The following is a 25,888-nucleotide window of genomic DNA, read 5'->3' as shown; positions in this document are numbered from 1 at the left end:
TCTATATATATAAAAATCAAATTCTGTGTGTATGTGTGTGTTCCTTATGGAAGCGTATTTCCCACATTTCAATCTGTAAGATCATAAATGCAACCATGTCAACTAATGTAACAGAATAAGCAAAAAATACAACCATGGGAACTAATTAATAGAATAAGCAAAAATACATCACTGTAAAGGAAGAAAAGAGAAGATGGTGGGCTTCCGATTTATTATTGGATTGACGACTGAAGAGTAAAGTATTAAGATAATTAATCCGGACGTTTCTGCTGTTTTATTAACCATCGAAGGTAGAAATTCCAAGTCATCACCAAATTTTGGCTGTAGGTTCCTTCGATCAATATGAAGATCTTTCATATTTCAGAACAAAGATTTTTAAATAAAATTTTTTTTTCAAGTACAAGTGCGCCACTGGGTGGTGCGACAAATTTTGTATGTCAGTAAAAGTTACTCATGCGCCATGTACGTACTTAAATGCAGAACTTTTGTTTGATCATAGCATTGAATTCACAAAATTTTAAGCGATTGCATTGAGTGATTTAAAAGTTTTAATTAAAGTTAAATACTCCATTGTAAAAATAGATGATAGACAAAAATTGTGCAGCTAAAATATTACCAATTTTTGTTGTTATATGGGCCTACTGATTTGTAAGATCGCGAGTTTGAATCGAGCTCAAGGCCTAACAATAATTATTTTATCATTATTATTGTTATAATATATTTTTTCTTAAATGAAAAAAATTTTAAATTAGAATAGAAGAAAGAAAAAATTTAGACAACTGCCAAAGATCGTTGTATAGATCCATTTCGGGAACTGCTAAATTCCTTCATCGGCAAAGTTTAGGCGCCGCTGCTATAACCATTCAGCCACCACAGCGGTTTTTTGTTTGTCTTCATTATTCCTACTTCAATTCTGGTTCTTGCCAATTGATATTCACAGCACTGCGACATCTGTTACAGATCTTACAAATCAGTAGGCCGATATAACAACAAAAATTGTTAATACATCCCAGAGCACGGGGTAAAGTCTCAATAAAATATGACACTATGGCATCATCGCCATAAACAAAGTCCAATTTTCACAACTATTCTGTAACAGATGTCGCAGTGCTGTGAATATCAATTGGCAAGAACCAGAATTGAAATAGGAATAATGAAGACAAACAAAAAACCGCTGTGGTGGCTGAATGGTTATAGCAGCGGCGCCTAAACTTTGCCGATGAAGGAATTTAGCAGTTCCCGAAATGGATCTATACAACGAGCTTTGGCAGTTGTCTAAATTTTTTCTTTCTTCTATTCTAATTTAAAATTTTTTTTCATTTAAGAAAAAATATATTATAACAATAATAATGATAAAATAATTATTGTTAGGCCTTGAGCTCGATTCAAACTCGCGATCTTGATTAAGTTACGAGATTTTGAGTATGAATGGTGTGTGACAAAATAAAAATTGAAAAATAAAGCAAACAATGGACACTACGGACTCATTTAGTCTATGTGAGGTCCTCATGGGCCGGCCAGTTCAACCTAAAGCAAACAATCATAAATTAGATGAATAAGGGATCTAAGAAAAAATAAGGAGAGAGGTAGATGGTGTAAAAAAAGAAGAGGAAGAGATAAGAAAATTATAAAGGGTAAGAATGAGAAATATTGGGAGATACTAATTTTTCTATAAACCTAAGAATAATCAATAAAGTTTATAAATGATGAAAACTGCATCTGAGATTACAAACTTTTAAACTGATATACATAGAAAATAAAGCGATGGTCATTTCGTGACCTTAATAACACATCTGCAAGTTTGTCTTAAAGAGCCAGAAGGACTAAGTATCAGTATTGTCTTATATCTGCTAAACCCTCTCTAGAAATAAGAACTGTGTGTCACAGGATGTTTACATTACAGAAAAAATATCACGCTCCTTCTATTTCGTAAAGGTAAATAAAGCCTGCCGAATCTAATTAATGGTAACAAGTCTATATAAAATGCATTAGAAACAACAATGTTTTTTATTTTTTTGGCCGATGTTGGGTATATTCTATATAAGATATAACGAAATTCGCTAGGGAAAATGACCTATACATTAAATTCCTGTTTCTATCTAACCACTAGGTGTATTATTTTTAAATTAAATTTTATTTCAAGCACAAATAGATTGCTTTTGTTAATCCAAAACATGCAGGCGATGCCGTAAAATTATATTGTTGCTATATATATACAAAAACCGATATATTCCAGACAATAAAAAAGTGCAGCGAGGCTCAAAATAACGCCATTAAAGTACCGTGACCATACATCCAAATAAAATTAATTTCTGATCAACATTGCAGCAATTCACAATTTTTCCTCATTTTCCAAGCTGTAACAGTAATTGTATAAACAAACGAGTACAAATAGCACATTCCAACGTAACTGAAATATTCCCATCCGCATATTTAAAAAATAAAAATAAATGTAAGACGCAATAACCTTCGAAAGATACTTTAGGCGAGCTTCTTTTCCAATTTTCGTTGTGTTTCTTTTAATTTTTCCCCCAATTGGCGGGACGAGACCTACGTTTTTTTATGCCTACTCCGAACGGCATTTGCAAGGCAGACGAATTTTCAGTGAGCGCTTTTCATGGCAGAAATACACTGCCGAAGGGTGACCACACTTAGAAAAATTGTTTTCTAATTGAAAAAAAAAAAAAAAAAACAAACGTGTTTATAAAATTTGGATGTTGCTTTGCCCCGGATGTGAACCCAGATTCTTCGTTGTGTTAGGCGGAGCTGGCTACCACCACACCACGGCGGCCGCCAAGCAGATTTTAATGCTACTAATATAAGTACTGATATCGAAACTTTTGCCCATTTAGAACTCCCTTTACGTTTTTAATAATGACACAATATGCTTTGATTAAACAATTTTTGAATTGCCGTTTGATGGCATTTAAAAATATATATTAGATTCTAAAGTCAAGCTTTCAACAAGTTTAAAAATGAATACGAACGAAGAGCCGCGTAAAAAAATTTTGTAAATTCGAAGGAATAATCCCAATGTTACATAAAAAAAAGCTGATGAATCTCAAAGGATCATCCTATGCTACTGCCCGAAGATCAGTTTTGCGCTTCAAGGAAGGTGACTTAGTGAAAACCACCCAGAAAGTGGCCGCCCAAAGGGATCAGCAAAAGCCCAATTGGAAAAATGTCCTATCACTAATTAGGAGTAACCGATCCATGTCAACGAAAGATGTTGCCAAAATGGCCAAACGATACTTGTACAAGTCACACGAATCATGCAGAGAAATGACATTATAACGTACAAAAAGAAAAAAAGGCATTTCTTTTACACGTTAACTTTATGAGATCGAACCTATGAGACCTAATTGGAAAAGAAACATTTTTGTGTGATTACTGACGACGAAATTAAAAATGGACCTGCGAACTTTGCCTGGTAGAGCTCATGATATTCGCTTAGTCGAATATACGAATTATTCGAATGCTCTAATATTCGATTTGTTAAAATCGAATAATCGTACATCGGAGATTATTCGAATAAGCGCTTCTGAATGATTATGCGAATATTAAAATATACATACATCGATAGGTAAGCTTTAAGCATAAAACTCAATATTCTTCATTTTAAACCAATGTTTGTGTTTTCTACCCCAGAGCAATCTGTAGTTGCGAAAAAAGAGCTCTGTTGGTGCACGGGCTCTGATTTTTTTGATATGATTAGATTGAATTAGCAGGTGTTTTAGACCGCAGAAAATAGTAAAATAGTAACAACGAAAGAGTAGGTGGGTCGTGGTCTTCCGTTGGTATCCTTTTGGTCACTCCCGGAAGGTTTTAGGGTCTATTTCTTGGTAATTTTGGGAGGCTATTTTGAGGTTTTCCCTGGGTCATATAGGTACCACTTAATGGTAATTTCGGCATGGTTTCGTGGGTTATATAAGGGGATTTTTAAGATCATTTTGCGGCTATTTTGGATAATTTAGGTACTATTTTGTGCATCCCCGTTGTTATTTTCAAGTTATTCCTGATGCTATTGGCACATATTTCAAAACCCTCCTGTTGAAACCAAAAGGATTGCAATAGTTGGGAATCACTGGACATTTCTCGATGCAGCTATATGCTGCAAAACTACTCGTGGCGGGAAACGCACCGGTGAGAATTTGCGGAAGCAGTCAGAACAAATTGATGTACGACTTGAGAAGACAATCTTTGGCTATCCACCAACCGCTGAGCTTACTGTCGTCATCAATATTACAGGGTAATTTTCTTTCCATATCTTCATTCATATTTATTTACTTATTGTATATATTTGCATAAATTCATATATATCTTCCTATATATATAATATATAATATATATATAATCATATCGCCCTTTGCGCCCTTCCTCCTGTACTAGCCTTTTTCATTCCATCTGTGGAACCTTCGCAGCATGGGCGATGTAACAGGACGCATGGAATGGTCACGTAATAGTGAGGAATCCTTTGAAGTGCTTCTCGATATACATTTCCCATCGGGAGACGGTTTAGAAGAGCCAGCAGATATCACTCACACTTCGATCACGGAGCTAGTAGTGCCGGGCTTGGTGACCGATACCAAGATCGAGTGGGCCGTGAAGATGTTTTCTAAGTTTAAATCGCCGGGCCCAGATGGTATATTCCCGGCCATGCTACAAGTCTCAAGAAGGGCGGTCGTGGAATTGCTTAAAATAATATTCGATGGGTGCATAAGACTGAATCATGTACCGCACTCTTGGAGAACTGCTCGTGCAGCTTTTCTACCAAAGGCGGGGAAGATCGGTCACGTGTATCCCAACGACTATAGACCCATTAACTTAACATCATTTCTGCTCAAAACCTTTGAGAGGCTGATAGATGTGTACATAAAGTCCAACGTGGATGAAAAGCTGCTCTCTACAACACAGCATGCGTACACCAAAGGCAAGTCGGTAGACACCGCATTGAATAGGGTGGTAATAAACATAGAGAAATCCCTGTAATATAAGGATTATGCTCTAGGAGTCTTCTTGGACATTTCCGGGGCTTTCAGTAATGTTGCAAAATGGGCGATTATAGATGGTCTTAATTACATTAAAGTACATCCTGCCTTAAACAGATGGATCGGCTGCATGTTAAATTGCAGAAAGATTATATCACAATGACGATTGTACGAGGCCACGAAATCAGTGGACAGGGGAACGCCGCAGGAAGGGGTGCTATCACCTCTGCTGTGGACGGTGGTCATCAACCAACTGCTCAGGCAATTAGATGAGGGACCCGTAAAACATACGGCTTACGCAGATGACGTTGCAATTGTCATAAGTGGAAAGAGCCTTCCAACGATTAGTTCTTTGATGGATCGGGCGCTTCGGGATATTCATACCTGGGCATCTAATGTCGGGTTGAAAGTAAATGCTGAGAAGACGGATATGGTCTTGTTCACAAAGAGGTACAAGGTCCCAAATTGGACCAGGACTATGGAGTTCTTGTTTGGTGGAACGCCACACAAAAAACAACATAACTCAAAAAATTATATGGGGTATGCAGACTATCGCTGCTTAGCATTACGGGAGCCCTGAAAACAACCCCGATGGCTGCACTGTATGCCATTCTGCAAATTCCACCTGTAGACCTGGTAGCAAAGAACAAAGCATTAACGTCCGCAACCAGGCTCGGTGCTTCGGGGCAGCTTGAGCGCCGACCATATGGCCATAGTAGTATAGCGTTACCAATCACAAGACGAACAGACTACCTGATTCCCTATCTGCGCTTGGAGGGAAGTCTTAAGGCCACAATAGAGGTGGACGATTGGCGCAAGGGTGCGCAAATGGCGAACTTGGCGATAGATGTGTACACAGATGGTTCCAAAGTATTGGAAGGAGTCGGGTCTGCAATATACTGTGATGATCCGGAAATAAGCAGATCCTACAGGCTGCCGGATTACTGTAGCGTTTTCCAAGCGGAAATATTAGCCGTAACCAAAGCAGTAGAAACCCTGGAAGAGAATAGCTTAAGCTGCAACCGTGTTAACTTTTATATTGACAGTCAAGCAGCAATTATGGCAATAATCTCGCATAGCACACCATCTAAATGCGTGTTAGAATGTAAGCAGTCTCTGCAGAGAATCGGGACAGGGAAAAGCATACATCTATATTGGATCCCGGAGCATATGGGAATAGATGAAAATGAAAAAGCGGACGAACTAGCTAAAAAGGGCGCATCCCTTGAAGCTTGCTCCGTGGACGTCCCAATTCTATTGGGCGAGATTAAGGGAAGGCGAGAGGGGCACATGATTGACCAAGCGGGAAAGGCGTGGGTTCAAGCGCAGGGCTGTAAAGTGTCGAAGATTATGTGTAGGTCTTAAAACCTTAGACTAACACAGTTGCTTCAATCACTAAAAAGAGAGGAATGTAGACTCATGACGGGTATTCTGACTGGACTCTGCCTTCTGGCGTCACATGCCTTTAAATTAGGCTTGGTCAGTAATAGCAGATGTAGGAAGTGCGGGTTGGAAGAGGAAACAATCGAGCACGTTCTGTGCTCGTGCCTTGCACTTGCCAGGCTAAGACTCCAGCTATTAGGAGTGATACAGCTGTCAGATCTAGAAGCAGCAAGTGGCTTAAGTCCTAGGAAGTTTCTAGTATTTGCCAAGAGGACGGAGTTATTTTATAACATAGGTCCTGGTTTTTGATAGGGTTTTTCAGTTCGGTCGTTAAAACAAACTTCTGGTAACACTACGGACTGAATCAGTCTATGTGAGGTCCTCATGGCCAGTTCAACCTAACCTAACCTACGCGTTTGCGTAAAATTAACCCAATATATATTGTACATGAGTCGGAATCTTTCACAACTTTGCTGACCACTAATATATTTACATAGAGCTGTGTTGCGTTAAACCTTACACAACAAACACAAAAACAGCGAACGTAGTAATAAACGCACACATTTTACCTTCGGGTCACACAAAATTTTGATAAAAATTCCATTTGCTTTCTGTGATTGCCCTGCCGGTGCAGACGGTTGGGGACTACATTTGGTTGGAAACGTAATATCATAGTATTGACTACGTGTATCCATATGCGTCTATTGAATGTGTATGCGGATTTTTAGGCATATGTGTTTAGTGATAAGTGCGAAGGTGTTCCCTTTGTAGAGGAATCGAACTGAAATGAAAACATACCAAGGGGTGTCACAACCGCAAGTATCAAAACATACCTCACTCAATTACATCGAAACGCATATTCGTATATATACCCTGCAGAAATATATACATCCAATTTTCAAATGCTCCCAATGCGTATTTTTTCTTTCAGTGAATCACACTTATTTCGAATAACTTCATTAAATGGTCCAAACCGCGAAGCAAACCTTGTCTTTATGAATTTGTATTTTAAAATTTTGAAAATACACATTTTAAAGAGTGTATTTTGGAGCTGAGCCCCTCCTTAGTCTGCCACTATACTCTTTGCAGTCAGAACATTTCCAATTGGTAATAAGGTAATTTACTGTTGTGCCACTATAAAAGCGCAAAATCAGTGTACGACCTATAGAAAAGTTTGTATACAGTCAGAGTCAAAAGTTATCTAACTAAAACCTGGAATATTCTACAAAAATTTTAAATTTTCTATCCTAAGCAGCAAGTAATCGATTTTATGTTGGGTTTCGATCTTTGTGACCGTGAATCAAAAAGCAAATATATTACACTATTCTATATTTTCCAACTGGTCTGTACTCTTATTTGTCAAAATAAAATAAAACACCAACAAAAATTGGCCCGAAAATAACAGCCTGGCCGATTCCGCCACCAAGACAGAATTTCGTACACACCCAGAGTATGCAATAACCGGTAAAACTACGCAGGCTCCTAAGGTACAACAATATTTTTTTTTCGAGCCACCCATCTCTCTAAGTACATTCTTAAGGTCTGAATATGTGGAGCATTGCTCGTGCATAGGCAAAAATACGGAGCCTATATAAGCCTTCAGCAGAGTTATATATAATACGGCTACTAGATAGCGTCCAGGTTATGCACAGATTTTCTCAGATTATTTTCTATTCGGCAGCTTGACTGCAACTGTTCGCGAGTTAAGTATGTACTCTCGATTTTAAATAAAACAATATACTTTATTTGTATCTATATGTACTTTAATGAATTCTAAACTGAAGTTCATATGCTTCAGTGTAATAGATGACTAACCTATTTCTATGCTTAATCGTCTATTTATATGCTCTGGTTTCTTTTGTTTAGTGGCTGCTGATAATGTTCAAAAAAAGGATCTTGCTGATAATGTTTAAGTAGAAATCTTATCTATGCTTACAATGGTTGAATAGGAATCTTTTGTTCGCTGATAATATTTTATTTGGTTTTGTTTATGTTTTGTTTATGTTTGTATTTGGTTTATGTTTAAATAGAAATCTTATCTTTGCTTACAATGTTTTGGTTTCTTATAATGGTTAATAGATAGATAGACAATGTTTAAAGAGGACCATATTTTTATGTAAACTACTGATTCTATATCATACATGGGATGATGTTATCGGTACAGTAGTGTATTTTCTGTTGCACTAACTCGCGCTTAAGCTTCTACTTTCTGTTTAAACATTATAATCCATGATTATATCGCACGCCTAGATCAATGGGATCTAATTCAAAAATCTCAAATTTCGAAGTAATAAGTACTTACGGGTTCCCGAATTCAACACTTACCGAACTGTGTACTCGATTTACTAATACCTGCACCAATCAGCGTGAGAAGGCGTGCATTGGCGCATATGGGAGAAGCGATTACTCTTTCACGTTTTCTGAACATTGCGATTTTTTAGTTGGTCACTGTTCTGATCTAGGTGTGCGATATCATGTTCGAAGATGACAGTTAAACTCACCTCTTTCTTTCTTAAAATCCACCACGAAATCTGGGATTAAATTAGCGTTTACATCCGTCTATGAGGAATGTCCCTGGCTCAATATTACGATAAAGTCAAATACAATACAGGCAAAGGGCGCTCGGTATTCTGTTAGATTATAAACAAAAACTCATGCAGATTCCATTGATAGGAATAAGAGTCTATCTTATTCGTAATTACCTAGCTGATTAAAACTTATTTCGTATATACTGAAATGATGCATAATTAACTCATTATAGCACAATTCGTAAATACTTAAATCCCAAATACCAAATATTACTGTATTTTTTAATGTTTCAATGGCTTACACTTATTATATATTACTTGTTTCAATGATACTTAATTCATTAATACATAATTCATACTTACGTAATTCACTGAAACCAAATAATTGATAATTTTTTGGTAACGGATATGTAAACAGATTTTAATTTTAATTTGCTGATTAAAGAATAGAAAGCATATTTAGGTAGCGTGTTTTTGCAGTCACCTATGTCGACTACTATTTCTAGTCCTACAATTTGTTTATTCATTAATAAGCCAATACGCAGGAATAATAGCCGTAGTAACCGCTAGTCCTATTGAAACATTAGTTCATGTTTAATGAAACATTTTAAGCTGAGGTTGGTATCGAAAGCAACAGAAAGTCAGTCTATTCCCGGCAATTGAGTTGAAATCTTTTCGAAAACTGGAATATAATTAGTTTAAAAAAAATAAAATCAAAACTGAAAAAAAAAAAATAATAATATAAAAATAATGTGGAGTTTAGTGAACCGTCACACGATGTAAGGTTACTTAAAGTAGGCCATTGTGGCCCGTTGTCATACCACAAAGGAGTGCTTCCTTTTTGTAGAATGTGGTTAATACGCCCATAAAGCTAAACCAGTGCGTTTGCCTAATATAGGCAGGATTTCGCTATGTTTTCGGATTCTAGATTCGCAATGCACCCATAGAAGTGTCTGTGGAGACAATGCATCCTGCGCCTCGACAGGGCGGGACAATGGCATAGATAATACTATACACCTTCTATATCTTTCTCGACCTGTTAGAATACCTACTAATGGGCTAATAGAGAGGCGATTCGGAAGTATGAGCGATTGTGATCTCTTGTTTTTAAGCTGTGACCTGATTTGACCGGAGACCCTTCATATTGGTTTCATGGTCCATCTAGCGTTATCCATCAGAGGTGACTGTTTGCATGCTGGTGCCTTCCCTTGCTAGCTCATTAGCAGCGTAGTTTCCCGAGATGAAACTGTGGCCTGGAACCCATATTAGGCTAAAGTTGCACTTATCAGCTAGCTGGTTTAGATTTTTTCTGCACTTTTACGCTACTAGTGACGATGTATCACTACACTACAGAGATTTTATGGCAGCTTGGCTGTCAGAAAAAATGGAAATAGAGCTAGTCACCAGCACGTTAATTATACAGAGATAAGCTTCCCAGATAGCTATAGGCTCGGCTTGGAAAATATTGCAGTGCTCTGGCGAGTGTATGACTTATTTGTATTGAGCTTTTTTGATAAGATTTCACTGCAATCCAAAAGTGTTAGTCCAGGAATTGGAGTACAGGGTTTGCATTTTGGGGTGATTGCATTCCTCAAAAATTCTGGTTTGTAATAACTAAACCACTTTTAGAATGTATCTACCCATATAATCAATAAATAGCAAATCTAGTTTATTATGAACAAAACCAAAAGCTGGCCATAATGTTCCCGAAATTCCTAGTGCCAGTGTTTCTTATGTGAAATAAAATTTATATTTGTATGTATCAAGCAGAGATTGCCCTCATTGCTTAAAAATGTATGAAAAATTTAATCTGAAGCAATTCTAAATTTTAGTTTATTGAATAATATGGAAAAAAAATAAATTAAACAACGTGACATCAGGAGATATCAAAGCCTTTTGTCCCGGGTGTGGAACTCGAATTCGCACTCCTTCAATGGTAGAACTGTACATGGCATTTACAGGATATAATGGACACAGCTGTCGCCTTGTTCGTCCTAATGTCATGTTTTTTAAGTTTTTCCTAAATTATTAAATAAATAAAAAATTAAAAATTGTAAGATTTTGTTTCATACATTTTAAAGAAATGAGGGCAGCCCCGCTTAATTCATACAAATAGACACCATTGGTAAATTCTTTGAATTTCAGTAAATAGAACAAAGCAAATACCAGTTTCTTTGAAACCGGCAAAAAAAAAAAAAAAAAAACAAATAAGGACGGGACTGTCTTCGGCTGTGCCGAAGACTTCATTCCTTTCATGAATGGGGCTGAACAATAATCCTATCCCGTTCGTAATCTCCAAATAATCGGATGTATAAAATAGGAAATATATAGTGAACAGATGTACATACCTAAACGATTTTTAAGATAAATATAAAATAAAAAATGGCAAAAACCCCCTTATCTGAACGATCGGTTGTATGGGATATATATGTGGGATTTCTTTGTCTAGGGTTCCAATTAAAACTCGGTTAATTACTAGAACGTGTATATTAGCGTTTATTACATTTACATATACTTTTATATACGTGTTGTCAGTACCGCACTTCAAACTTGATTGTCGTTCGTCTCTTTTAACTAACTTGTGTTAGGCTCTCTTCGTCTAGTTCGGGTTGCCGGTCTAACTATTGCAGGGATGCAATTAGTGCAGTGTATAATTAAAAGGTATGTCCGCTTCTAGTTGTCCTACGTCCGTCTGTCAATCCCACATTCGGCCATCCTGATGCTTCATTTGACTCGGATGAAGGATTCCATGGCTTCATGTACTCTGCCACTGTGTGTGTTATTCTCGGACCTTCGACGTTACCAACTTTATGTACAATATAGCGACCGTGATCTTGTTTCTCTTTTATTTTGTATGGTCCGAAAAATTTTTGTTTCAGTCGAAGTCCAGCTCCATACTGTGTGCGCTTAATTGCGACCAACTCTCCGACTTCATACTCTGTTGCTTTCCTGCGGTTCTTGTTGAAGTTTCTCATATTTTCCTTTTGTATGCGAGATATGTTTTCACGCGCTTCCTCCCGCACTGTGTTCCTCTCTGCCTCCAGCTCTTCTATAACTGAATCTTCTAACAACCTTCGAATGTCATGGTTTGCGTTAACGCGCATATCGACACCAGTTAAGAGTTTGAACGGAGAATGCTGGGTGCTTCGCGTCGGCGTGGAATTTATTAGTTGTTGAACTCTGTCTACGTGCTTATACCACAACTTGGGATTTTCGATGCAAAGCTTCGTCAACATTGGCATAACTATTTTATGGACCCTCTCCACTTGTCCGTTACCGCGTGGCACACCAGTGGTTATAACTAGATGCTGAATGTGCTGACTTCTACAGTAGTCTTCGAAAGCATTTGATGTAAAACCAGTCCCTCTATCCGTTATAATCCTGGATGGGTTTCCAAATATCGCCGATTGTTTCTCTAAACGATCTAACACTTCGTCGCTACCTGTGCTTTTGGTGGGGTAAAGCCAAACAAATTTAGAAAACGCGTCGATGATCACTAAAATATAGTTGTATCGCATTTTTGTTTCTTCCATAGGACCGACGTGGTCTAGATGAAATGTCACAAGCGGTTTGTCCTCTTTATTGATGGGGTTTAGCATTCCTTCCTTTTTCCCGGCTTTGGCCTCCGCGACTAGGCATTCTACACAGCTTTTCACGACGTGTGTAACCTTGGGTGCTATATCGTAGATAAAGAAATCTCTCTCAACCAAATCTTGTGTCTTCTTGGATGCGTAATGTACTTGTCTGTGAGCTATCTCGATGATTTCTCGTTCCATAGGTGCTGGTACTACCATAAGTTCTTTAGCGAGATCTTTATGGATAATACCATGCTTTATATAAAAATCGTGATAATTTTCATGTTCCAAAACTTTCCGTATCGCTGCCAGCTTGTCATCCTTAAGCTGTTCTTCCTGTATTCTGTGTCGTAAACTATCAGTCATCATTAGACAATGCATACGGCTTAACGCATCCACATGCCTCATCTGTTTTCCTGAACGGTGCTCTATCTCATATTGGTAATCCTGAAGGTACATAGCCCAACGCGAAATTCGTAAGGGTACTTCTTGTCTTTTCATTGTAAGCGCAAACGCGTTACAATCCGTAATGATCTTAAATTTGATTCCCATTAAGTATACCCTCCACTTTTTGAGCGCTGCTACGATGGCTAAAACTTTCAATTCATATGAGTGGTATTTCTGTTCCGCGGTTGTAGTCTTCCTGCTCATGTATTCGATGGGATGCAGACATCTATCCTGCGAGTCTCTTTGCAGCAAGACTGCGCCATATCCCTGCATAGAAGCATCCGTGTGTATTTCCGTTTGCAATGCTGGATCGAATAGTCGGAGTACTGGTGGATTCACCAACGCAGTCTTTAATTGTTGGACTGAGGCTATTTGCTTTTCCATTCGAAACTCTGCATGATTTCCCAAAAGATCAGTCAATGGTTTAGCCACCAGCGAATAGTTCGGAATGAAACGCCTAAAATACGAGGTGAGTCCGAAAAAGCGTTGCAACGTTTTAATGTCAGTCGGAACAGGGAAATTCTGTACTGCCTGAGTCTTTTCCTGCGACGGTGTTATAGTTGATGCCTCAACAACGTAGCCCAAGAAAGTAACTCGCCTCTTCAATATTTGGCATTTTTCCCACTTTATTTGTAACCCGTACAACTCTGCTGTCTCCAACACGCTTTTCAGACTAGTCAACCCATCCTCCACACTCTTTGAAGGAATAATTATGTCGTCCATGTATACAATAATTGTTTTATTGCGGATAAGCTCTCCTAACACCGCATGAATATATCTCGTGAAAACTGCTGGGGATTACAAATACCGAATGGAGCATATAGAAACTCATATTGCCCATTGTGTGTGACAAAAGCCGTATACTTCCGTGACGCAATGTCTAATGGTACATGGAAAAATCCGTTACGAAGATCTAATGTTGTGTAGAAAGTTGCCGATTGAAGTCTTTGCAGCACGTCGTCAATCAACGGCATGGGGAAGTTGTCGCGTATAATTTTTCCATTTAATTTACGATAATCGCAGCACAATCGTTTTGTACCATCTTTCTTTGAAACGAGAACTATCGGTGACGCATACTCGGATGTGCTGGCCTGGATAATATTGTCGGCTAACCACTCCTCAATTTGTTTTTCGACAACGGCTTGATCTGCATAGGACAGTCGGCGCGGTCTTTGGTAAATGGGCACTCCATCCGACAAAATAATCTTCATCTCAATTGGCGATGGTTTTTCCTTCACAAATCTGTAGTTTGTAATCAGACCTAGTACACTTGCTTTTGTATCGGGTTGTAAATGATCAAGCTCACACTGTGGCTCTACGCTCACGCTAACCCCAATTTGCAACATTGCCTCAACCTCTTTCTCCAATTCGCCTATATTCGCTTCCTTACTCACAACTAATTTCTTGCTAACTGGTGTTTTCTCTCTATTCTCGAGTTCCTGAGTTGCAATTCTTTTCTTTAAAAATCTTACACCTTCATCATTTATGGCTATATCGACTTGACTCAAAATGTTTTTACCCAAGATAGCGTCGTACAAAATATCGCTCTCTTTAGTGACATGAAACTCGATGTCGACTTCGACTTCATCTAAACTCATACGCGCGGTGAAACATCCGATAGTTTTAATCATTTTGTTACCGATGCCATACAAGGTTTTAATTTTTGGTTGTAGATCAACATATCCAATGTTCACTAGAGTGTCGTATCTTATCGCGCAAATGTCACTACCCGTGTCTAAAAGAGCTGAAAATGTGTGCCCGTTGATTTCTAAATCTCTAAATAGGCATGTATCTCGCGCAACTGGCTTAATATCTGCTTGTTCTTTGCCGTCGGTAACTACATGAACCTTCTTGTTTTCGCTGTTTTCAGTACGCGATGTCTGCTGCTTACAATCATTGGCTTTATGACCAACTTGACTACACTTAAAGCACCGAACAGCCGAACGAGTGCAATGCCTAGCCAGATGCCCTACTTTTCCACACTTAAAACACGCTTTGCTGCCGTGGGTTTCACTTTTGTCTGTATTTTTCTCTTGAGGTGGTTGTGGAACCGCTCTACTACCTAAACTTTGGAATTGTCCATGACATTTTTCAAATACGCGCAAGTTCTCTTTTAAATCAGCTATAGTGAGAGCTTGGTAAAGAATTTGTTTATTGGATCTCGTATCGGGTATACCCTCAATAAAATATTCAATGATACTGGCATCATCCATATCTAGCATGCTTGCAATTTCCATCAGCGAGTACAAATATTCTAGAAAGCTTTCATTTGCCCTCTTACGTCTGTTCTTTAATCGGCGATGGATTTAATTTGCACTAAGCTTAACTTCAAACTCTTCTTTAAGGATGGACTTTAACGAGTTCCAATCCTTAATTTCTCTCTGACTCCTAACAAATATTTTAGCCGCACCTTTAAGGAGTTGTTTTCCATAAATAAATTTTTGCAGGTCATTCCAATTAACAACAGCTGCATTACTCTCAAACTCTTGCAACCACTGATTAATGTCAGGTTGCCCACACCCTGAAAACGAAGACAGAGTATCCTCAATGTCTCGAAGACTAAAATAGCTATGAGTCGCATTGTTCAACCTATTCTGAAAACTTCCATCCGAATCTGAACTATCATCACCTTCTTCTCTGGAAAGGCCGAAGTGTTCTAAAAGCGTATCTTGGAGTTCACGTTTACGTCCCCTAGTTGATAGTCCTAACGATGTTAGTTTTTCCCTAAGACCGTTCAAGTTCAATGCTAAAATTTCGTTTACGTCCATGTCGACGTCTTTACAATAAATATGGTTTACAACTCAAGAGTTATATTATGTATTCAAATTGTATCAATACTTAAAATCACAAAAAAAGATTTTCTTTCTTGTCAATATATTGGTTGTACTCAGAATTTCCTGTAAACAGGTTTTGTGAACTATTTCCGCGTAAATCGCAGTGTAAATTTACGTACAAAGCGGAAAACCAGTAAATGTTTCCTTTATTTTCTTAAGTCAAAGGTTTACAAGAAAATCTGAGTGTTTATTAATTTAAAATTCAACTCTTGATTGAATTTGTTTTGAATCGATTTCAAAAATAACTTTGAGAAGTAAATTTTTTTTCGCTTTACTTTTAGACAAACTTAAACAGAAATGTTTTTTTTTCACTCAACTAAAACTATTCGACAGCTCTAGTTTGATACAGTGCACTCAAATTGCTTGAATGTTTGTTTTATTTCAGCCCAAATTTACAAAATGTAATTAGTATATTTAAACGCGGTCAAAATTTATTTTGCTCAAATAGTGGCTTTTTCTGAACTGAAGCTCAATGTACTTATTTTGCAATTAAGATTTAATTTCTAAACTGTCGAAATTATGTATGATTATTTTAATCAATCGAATTATTTTACTCAAGACAGAATGTGTCTAAAACGTCATCAGACATACAAACTCCAATTTAACTTTGCTCACCAGAAATATCGAACAGTGCACATACATGTATTACACAAAACGTACATATATTTATAACAACTTATCTGCAAATAACTCGAACAGCTGCATTTAGTTTGATCTCGCCTGTAACGTCGCTGTAGCCAACTACTGTTTCAAACGCCTTCGTTCTGTTTCACTTAAACACGCATTAACTGACCTCAGCTCTGCTTTACTTCCACTCTTCCACTGCAATCGTAACCCTTCGTTACCTGGAACACAATGTGCCAGCTCAACTGTTCTCACTATCGAACCTCTGTCGACGCCACAATTTTCAATACACACTGCAGTAAAACTTAGATCAAACCTTCCTCGCTATCAACTCGCAGACAATTCTGCCAAACGCAATTGAATTTCAAACTTATTCAAATTGCAACTTATACCAATTGTTTGATCTTTCTCTGCTGCTGCTGACAGAATTTTAATGTTCGCTGCTTACTCTTGCTGTTTCGCGCAACTGAGGCTTGGCTGCGCTCTGCTACTGCTCTAACGAGATCTCCACTGAATGACGCCGTTATTTGCCACGGTATAACCGTTTCTTCGTTCCGTTATTTTTCTGGCTCTTATTTCGGGTGGTTTAATTTGCATTTACTTACACACCACGATTTTCCCAAGTTTTCTGTGTAAAAGTTGATGCTTTTTACACAATCGAAGATGCGGTACTTTTCTCCTTCTGCTATGTGCGTTGCGATTTACCTCTGCCCTTGTTACAGTGCGCCCATATAATATGTGCATACATACACGTTCGCGTTTCTAATTTATGCAGCAATTTAACGATTGAACCGATTTTATTTTAGAAAACTTTTTTTAACTTGCATAACGACTGTAAAAAATTCCGGGCGAGCCCCCAATTGTGGGATTTCTTTGTCTAGGGTTCCAATTAAAACTCGGTTAATTACTAGAACGTGTATATTAGCGTTTATTACATTTACATATACTTTTATATACGTGTTGTCAGTACCGCACTTCAAACTTGATTGTCGTTCGTCTCTTTTAACTAACTTGTGTTAGGCTCTCTTCGTCTAGTTCGGGTTGACGGTCTAACTATTGCAGGGATGCAATTAGTGCAGTGTATAATTAAAAGGTATGTCCGCTCCTAGTTGTCCTACGTCCGTCTGTCAATCCCACATATATTATATGTAGCTCCGATCGACATGATTTTTACAGGAAATCTTCTATGATATATTAGAATATATATCACCAAGTTTAACGTTTTTATATCTGTAACACAGGGAGATCTGTAACGGATTCCTGTTATGAAGCCGGAATATCACTTTTATCCTAACTCGAATTATGTTCTTTTTGAAATTGAAAAAATAAAATATGCAAGGAAGGCAATTGGGATAACCCCATAATAAAACAACGAAGGCATGACGTGACTGAAGGCTTTTGTAACAGTTCAACCAATTTAGGAGGTCGGGTTCAAGTCCCAATCCAGGGAGAAAAGGTTTTGAAGAGATTTACAAGATATAATAGAAAGAGCTGTCGTCTTGTCCGTCCTGATGTCAGGTTGAATAAATTTTTCCTAAATTATTCAATAAACTTAATATAGTTTTTTGTTTTTTTCTTTTTTTTGCAAGAAAGTAAATTAATGAAAAAAGCAGCACGCAAAACTACTGGCGGCATCTTGCCACGGGGGCTACTCGCAGGGGGCGCGAAATGGTCCGCAAAGCAGAACTTTCTGAATAACTTGTATTTTTATTTTTACTGATTTCTGGAAAATATTGACTTCGGCAAAAAATTTTCTATACTAAAAAATGCATGCATAATCCGCAATACTTGCGACAGGGTGTGGAATAATTGAAAGCATATATTTTTTTTCTCACGTTCAACATTACGCTGGGAGTTATTAAAAAATGCTATAACAAAAACTGTCAAACGTGAAACACGATGGAGCGCCAGAGTACAAGCGGTTAGCATTATCGTCGGTGGGCTAGAGAATGTAGTAGAACACTTAGAACAATTAGCAGTGGACATTAACACCACAAGTGAAACAAGAAGCGAAGCTACAGTTCTATTGCAAAATATGCTATTCATTTCTGGTATGAAATCTTAAGGAGAATTGATCGCGTACATCTCAGATTACAAGATCCGGGGATGAATTTTAGAAAAGCGTATCATGATCTTAAATCAGTAGCGACTGTACTCTCCGAAATTAGAGATACTCTCTGTGAAGGAGAAATGGAAAAACTGAAGTCTCTTTGTGAAAAACGGGATATTGATATAGTAAAACGTGTAAGAAGGCGCCGCAAAATGACCGGAGAATCGGCTAGAGATGTTTGGTTTCCGCAGAATGTGAAATTTTTCGCGTTATGAAAAGTGTTCTCGATCGTCTCCAACAAGAAATACGTGCAAGATTAACACGACTGAATGACCTTAATTTTAGATTTGGATTTCTCTTAGTCGTTGGAAATTTGTTAAACAAGAAAAAATATTTTTCCCGGGCACAAGAAAACCTAACTACGCCACTACCCAAAGCACAAATCTTTATTTTCACCTTGTAGAATTGTTGATTGATCCAATATCACAAGTTCTTGTAGGGACTAGTATTTACCCACTGTCTCATAATAGAGGCAACATTTAATAGTCCTGATTTGTGCGGTTTAACCCTCCGAATTGCGGTAAATAAATTCAACACATCTTAGCGTTGTCGTCTGGCCAGACGAAATTTGACACGTAGAACTTTTACCACAAATATCTGAATTTTGAAGAGAACTCGTCACACACCGTGATTACCAAGAAATATCTTTGAAAATGTGACCTAATCAATTTTGGTGCAAAAAAAGATAAAATAAAATCTAGAAATATTTAATTTTTTATCAAATTTTCAAGAAAACTCGCCGCACACAGTGATTAACCAGAATTAAATTTGAATACGAACTATGAAATCTTATAGGTTTAAAAATATGTTCGTCTAGCCAGACGATAACGCTTAAAAGTGACATAATCAAATTTGCTGCAAAAAAAAGACAAAACAAAAAGAAATATCGATTTCCGAGTTATTATAAAGACCGCCTCTAAACTATAAAAGTCACTAAAGCTTTTCATGATCAGGTGGGTAACAGTAAATTTATTCACGAAAATAAAGCCTTTTCGTCTGGCCAGACGCCACAATCTATCGGAGAGTTAAGTATAACCTATTACAATCAAGCTAAGAAATATTTCTGAAGGTCGTCACAACGAGCTCAATATTTTCAAGTATACCAGAGATTCTAAAGACGGTTAATAAGTAAATATTGACATAATTTCTTCTTAATTCATAGCACTACATCTGCTGCAGAAATGTTGATAATTAGTTATTAATTCTCCTGCAGGGTACCTACGCATCACTGTAATCCAGTTACGGTAAACAATGTGTTGTATAAGTCGCCACCAATTGTCAATACACAAATATATGTGTATATACTGCTATGTTGATTCATTGATATAGCGGCAAGAATTTTTTCGCCTACTTTTTGATTTCCCACCACAGGCGGTAAAACCGAATGCGTATTTTGAAACGGAAATGGTTGTGGGCTATGATGGTCACTGGCTCTCAGTAAATCAGTGGGATTTGTCATGCTGCAACAATACGTTCTTCGAATTAAATGTTCAACAAATAGTCTTTAACTGCAGTTTTGCTGCTACGCAATTGTTTGTCAATGTAATGATATTTTGTGGACACAAATGTAATTTCAACTACAGCGTAGTTGCATCGGTCAACATTTATAAGTAATTGAAGCTTAACTGCGTAGAAAATTTGAGCCGTTTTGTAACAAGAAACACCAGCAAACTAATCTTTCTCCGCGATAGCAGACCTCAATTGGTGGCATCTAAGGGGATTAAGTCCACCTCCACCGACCTTTCCAAACTCAGTCGAGAACTCTTACTCTTTCATGCTTTAAAATACAAGTACCGATATAAATAATTTCGTGGCTGGATTAACTTCGTTCATTAGCAAAACATGTTCTGGCAAGCGGGGTCTTTGAGTTTTCATTATTTGCAATATCTTCAAGCTTTTAAGGCAATATAAATTGAAATGTCTAATAATCCATACACCTCAATGTGTACGCCACACACATATCCCTTCAAACAAAGCAGATACTCCTTTGTAAATATTTGCGTAAGTGAGCTTCCTGTAATTACATTTAATACATGTAATTTGCAAGTTTTCTTTACTTTAAAGCTTTTCATACTCTGCACAACTTGCACACATACCCACATAAATGGTTAAATAATATCTTATAAACCTTTCCACATAAAAAATAAAATAAATGATATGCGCGATAACCTCCGAAGAGATCTAAGGCCGAGCTTCTCTTCCAATTTGCGTCATGCTCCTATTGATTTTCCCTACAAATCGGCCGGACGGGACCTACATGTTTTATGCCGACTCCGAACGGCATCTACACGGCAGATGAGTTTTCACTGAGAGCTTTTCATGGCAGAAATACACCCGGAGCACTTGCCAAACACTGCCGAGGGGCGACCCCGCTTAGAAAAATTTTCTTCTAATTGAAAAGTTTTTTTTCTAAAATTTTGATGTTGCTTTGCCCGGGGTGTGAACCCAGGGCATACGATGTGGTAGGCGGAGCACGCTACCATCACACCACTGTGGCCGCACATGCCTTTCCACATGCATAACTTCATTTCCTTGAACTTCTTCATGTCTTACATCAACTATACTTGGCAAGCACACATGCTTATAACGACAGCGACATTGATTTATAATGATGTTGGATAGACAAGGCTAAGAGCACACCTTGTACAAGAACATATGTACTTGTACATGCATAGTTACATATATTTTGTTACAAATAATAGTAACAAGATGGAAAAAACAATGAAGAAGGCATTATAAGAGTCAGTAAAGCCAACTAACATGCGCCCAATTCAAATTCATAGCAACCAACGGCTACGTTGCTAGCACTCTCTTAACTACACACTTAACAGAAAACTTAAGTTTCCAACAACCACACAATATGTCGATTACCAACTTTATTCGCACAAAAATTGTATGTGCCGGAAATATAAAGCAGAAAGCACCCACACACATCCATTTATATAAACAGGTGCAGTATTTTTGTTATTGCATTTCTTTTGAAATCTTGTATTGGTAGAAGTGCGTCGAAGTCACGTACTATCATAAATTTATAATGTAGCTTATGTGGGTGATTTTTCTTATATAATTTTTTTTTTTTTTTGTAAAAAATTCAAGCAGAAACGTGCAAACAAAAGGTCGTTGGTTCTCATCACTATCGATTTAGAATTGTTATGTTTAAAAAATGAAATTTGATGCTTGCTGAAGACTGGCTTGTATGAGAGATTGTTGTAGTCAAAATTTAATTTTTATTCGCTTATGGGCTGTGTATTGCCCACTTTTCCAAAAAATTTTGATCCCAGCAAAAAATATTCTTGCTTTAGGTCGAAAAGACGCATATTTGTACAGACGTTCATGAAAACAATCCCATCATTATCCTAAATTATTTAGCAAAGTTTCCAAATAACGATACCGAAATGAACCGGCAATAGTTCCGATATGATCTCAAATCGATTTTGAAAACAACGAAAAAATAATTCAAATATCTTTTTGAATCAACTCTTAAAATAATCCCGAAAACAATCCTCAAATAGTCCCGAAATTATTTTAAAAATGTTACTAGAATTTTACAGAAATAGTTTCGAAATGGTTCTCAAATGTTCCGGAAGTAATCCGGAAATAGTCCCCAAATTTTTACTGAAACAGTCCCTAAAGGATCTCGAAAAATTTTGTTAATTATCCCGTAACGATGCCGAGAAGAAATTATAAAATTATCACAGATATATTCCATAAGTCATAGGGTAAACCGAGATCATGATGGTTCCGAAAAAATACACAAATAATCCCGAATCGGCCATGAAACAGTTCGCAAATGGTCCTAAAACAGTTACAAAACTATGCGGCAAAGTAGCGAAATAGTTCTGCCACAAATTATCCCGAAAGGTATTCCGAAATAGTTCCCGAAAGATTCTTATTTGATGCGGAAGTAGGACTGAAGTTATCACAAAATTCTTGTGAATCATCTATAGTGAACGTTATAGTCGCAAAAGATAGTTATTAAATAGCCCCAAATAATCCCAAAATAAATAATCCCAAAATGCACCCAAAGCTCTCCTGATATATGGCCCAATATTCTCGAAATTGTTTCTAAATGATCTTGCAATGATCCAGAAATGATCCGCAGATAGTTCGAAATAATCCTAAAAACTATTTGAAATAGTTCCAAAACGAGCCCGGACGCAATCTCGAAGTGATGGACAGATATTTTCGAAAATAAACGGAAACAATCTCAAACTTTCCGAAGAAAATTTCTGAATAGTAGCACATGAAATAGTCCTGAAAGCACCGTGCAAATCATTTCAAAGTAGGTAAAATCTTCAAAACTATCCCGAAAAGAAAACCGAAATCAATCCCAATCATCAACGAAAGAGTAATTGATTGATCTCAAAACAGTTCCGAAATTTTCTTGTAATAGTCCCTAGACCCCAAACCCCAGTCCGCGAACCTTCCGAAATTAGCCCAAAAATGATCCCAAAGTTCTCTCAAATATTATTCCGAAAATAATTCCGAAATTATCTCTATTTGTCACGCAACATTTTTGGAGTGACCCCAGGAACAGTTGCGAAATCATGCTCAAATTGTCAACACCAGCCAGTTCAACCCAAAATAGTTTCGAAATAATCTAAAAAAAGTAAAAAATTATCCTGAAAGCAATATATGACCAAAAAAGTTGCCCAAATGAATATAAGCGGGGCGGATAGCTGCGGAGGAAATAGGGGAATATGAGATTAGGGTGACGGAATCGCTGTGGTACATCTGGGGCGAGGGCGAGGTCTCAAAGTCCTTATGACCATGTTTGGATATGATAGGAACTAGCTCCATTCTCGAGCTAAACAAAATCTGTTGTGAGAGTACTTACAGATGTTATCATGTGTTATTGTGTACTCAAACAAGACGGCTCCCATTTCTGGGCGCTCGGGATTTCGGCAGTCTTGCCGAGTTTGGGAAGGTGAATTTTACACGCTTACCTAAGTTTATTAGAGAAAACAAGTCGTTCGTCGATGACTACTAGGAAGTGCTACCAACCGAATTTCACTGATGGCACCCACAATGGACAAAAACATATCCGAGTGTAAGGGTGGGATATTCCCAACACACCCCTTAGCCCTACTTAAGCTATCATTAAAACAATTCCGATTTGATCTCCAAACAGCTACGAAATCATTTCTATGTAGTCTTGAAATTATCCCGAAATATACTAATCGAAATGATTCCAAAATGATCACGAAGACATTCTATAGTGATGCAGATAGGCCCGAAATTATATCAGCATATTCCATTATGATCCCTGTAATTGTCTCGAAATTTTTTCGAAGTGATCACGAAACAGTCTCGAGTCTATATTAAACTGCTTCCGAAATATCCTCGATGGGAAGGAGGTCTCTCTGCTTACACTTCAAAATTGAAAATATAAAAACGATTTCATAGTTCAAAATGATATTAGAAGGAAATATAGAGCCTCTCAAGATCAAAGAAAAATACATATTGATTACACGCATTAGTTGGTGCAACAAAAAAATATTTCTGTTTTATTTGCAAAGATAAACACAAAGTTTTAATTTTAAGCTTCAAATTTAGGGACTGCAGTTTGCTACCTTTTTCTACACCCTCAATACACTGATGGAAGTTATCACAAAAATAGTTTTAAAACAGTTGTTAATAATATATTATTATGCCTAATTTCATTTCAAGCCTTTTTCAATACCAATTTATGCTCTTCTGTTGCAGATAAATACGTTAAACGCCCACCACGCAAAGCTTACGGTCGCTTAAGTGCCGATTCAGATGATGCCATTTCACATCAAAAGCATAAAATTGATGATCCCTTTGATGACTTTGATAACTACAAAACAATCACATCACAAAGTAACTGTAATAATAGCAACAGCAATGGTAATATAAATGGCAACAATAATGCCAGATGTACGCATGGGAACACAAATTATAGTGATGGAGGTGGCTGTGGTGGTGGGTGTGATGGTGAAGCTGCTATTGATGGCAATATGATTCCATGTACACTACCCGATTGCCAGGGAAATTTTATAAATAATGGTGATATGTGTAATATGGATGCTGCGACGGGTTTTTGTATGGCCAGTGGTATAAGTAGTTCTTCCTCAAAGTTAAGAAATAAAGAAGTAAATGAGAATACTATAAATAGACTGCAGGCAATGGCGATGTCAGATGATGACGATTATGGTAAGTAGCCAAAAAAATAATTCTTTCACGTTCCAAATGAAGGCATATTTTTGCTAAACTGTGATTTTTAAATTTTGACATAGAAATTGCAAAAATATTTATGACAAGTAAAAATATAAAAGTGGACCCCACATTACTTGGATCGGAAAGTTACTAGGAAAAGAGATATTATATACTTCTCATAAATATTTTTGCAATTTCTATGCCAAAATTTAAAAATCACAGTTTACCAAGAATATGTCTTAAGGAGACATATTTCTCTGGTTTTTGTCCATTTATATAAAGAAAGTGCTTAAATTTTTTTTTATTTTAGTTTTATTTTCTCCTTTTATTCCTTTATTACGGCGTCTTCAACCTATCTGTGAAGTTTCATGTTTGTAGCTCAATGAGAATTTACTTAAAAATCGATAACAAAACTCCAAATTTCCAAAATCTTATTTAAATATTTCGATCCCTGCGCCATCTAACAGAATTTTTTCTCCTTTTCTTACATTTTGCTCGGTGTTTAACCTCCTATCTGTTAAGTTCTACGCTTGTAGATCAATGAGAACTTACATAAAAATCAATCCCAAAATTCCCTCCGTTCGTTTGATTTTTCTAAATATCTCAGTCTGTGCGCCCTCTATCGAAACTTTTTGTATTACGTCATCGGCTGTTAGCGACCTCTGAATTAAGCTCTAAATTTTTAGCCATTAGCTCATCGAGAATTTACTTAAAACCCGGTTTCAAATTTCCAAATTATTATCTAATTTTTTTGATCCGTGCGCCACTTAACGGAATTTTTTCCCCCTTTTCTTAAATTTTCTCGGCGTCTTATCCTATCTGTAAAGTTTTACAGTTGTAGCTCAATGAGAACTTACATACAAAGCAATCCCAAAATACCCTCCGCTCCGTTGGTTTTTCTAATTATCTCAGTGCCTCCTAGCGAATCTTTTTGTATTGTGTCTTGGGCTGTCATCGGCCTCTGAATTAAGTTGGAAATTTCAAGTATCTAGCTCGTCGAGAAGTACTTAAAAGCTGGTTTGAAATTTTTCAAATTCTCACCTAATTATTTGGATCCGTGCGGCACCTAACGGATGTTTTCCCTTTTGTTGCATTGTCATGGTGTTCTAATCTTTGTGTAAAGTTTCACGTTTGTAGCTCAATGAGAAGTTACTTAAAAATCGATTGCAACATTTGTATGCAAAGCGGACAAACATTCAACCGACCTAATATAAAGGAA

General features: G+C 37.2%; 1 protein-coding gene across 3 annotated transcripts in view; it reads left to right on the top strand.

Annotated features, from left to right (window-relative positions):
- The window catches only part of LOC137243667 (uncharacterized), a 195,384-nt gene that overhangs the window by 155,117 nt on the left and 14,379 nt on the right, over window positions 1-25,888 (top strand). For all 3 annotated transcript variants that reach the window (XM_067771622.1, XM_067771605.1, XM_067771613.1), the window contains exon 3: window positions 24,196-24,666. In XM_067771622.1, the coding sequence (XP_067627723.1) occupies window positions 24,196-24,666 (471 nt within the window). The remainder of the gene's footprint in view (window positions 1-24,195; window positions 24,667-25,888) is intronic.

The sequence above is a fragment of the Eurosta solidaginis genome, chromosome 1, assembly GCF_040869045.1.
Source record: "Eurosta solidaginis isolate ZX-2024a chromosome 1, ASM4086904v1, whole genome shotgun sequence".
NCBI classification, from domain to species: domain Eukaryota; kingdom Metazoa; phylum Arthropoda; class Insecta; order Diptera; family Tephritidae; genus Eurosta; species Eurosta solidaginis.
Note: the sequence above shows the minus strand (reverse complement) of the source record. Positions and strands in the feature narration are given on the sequence as shown.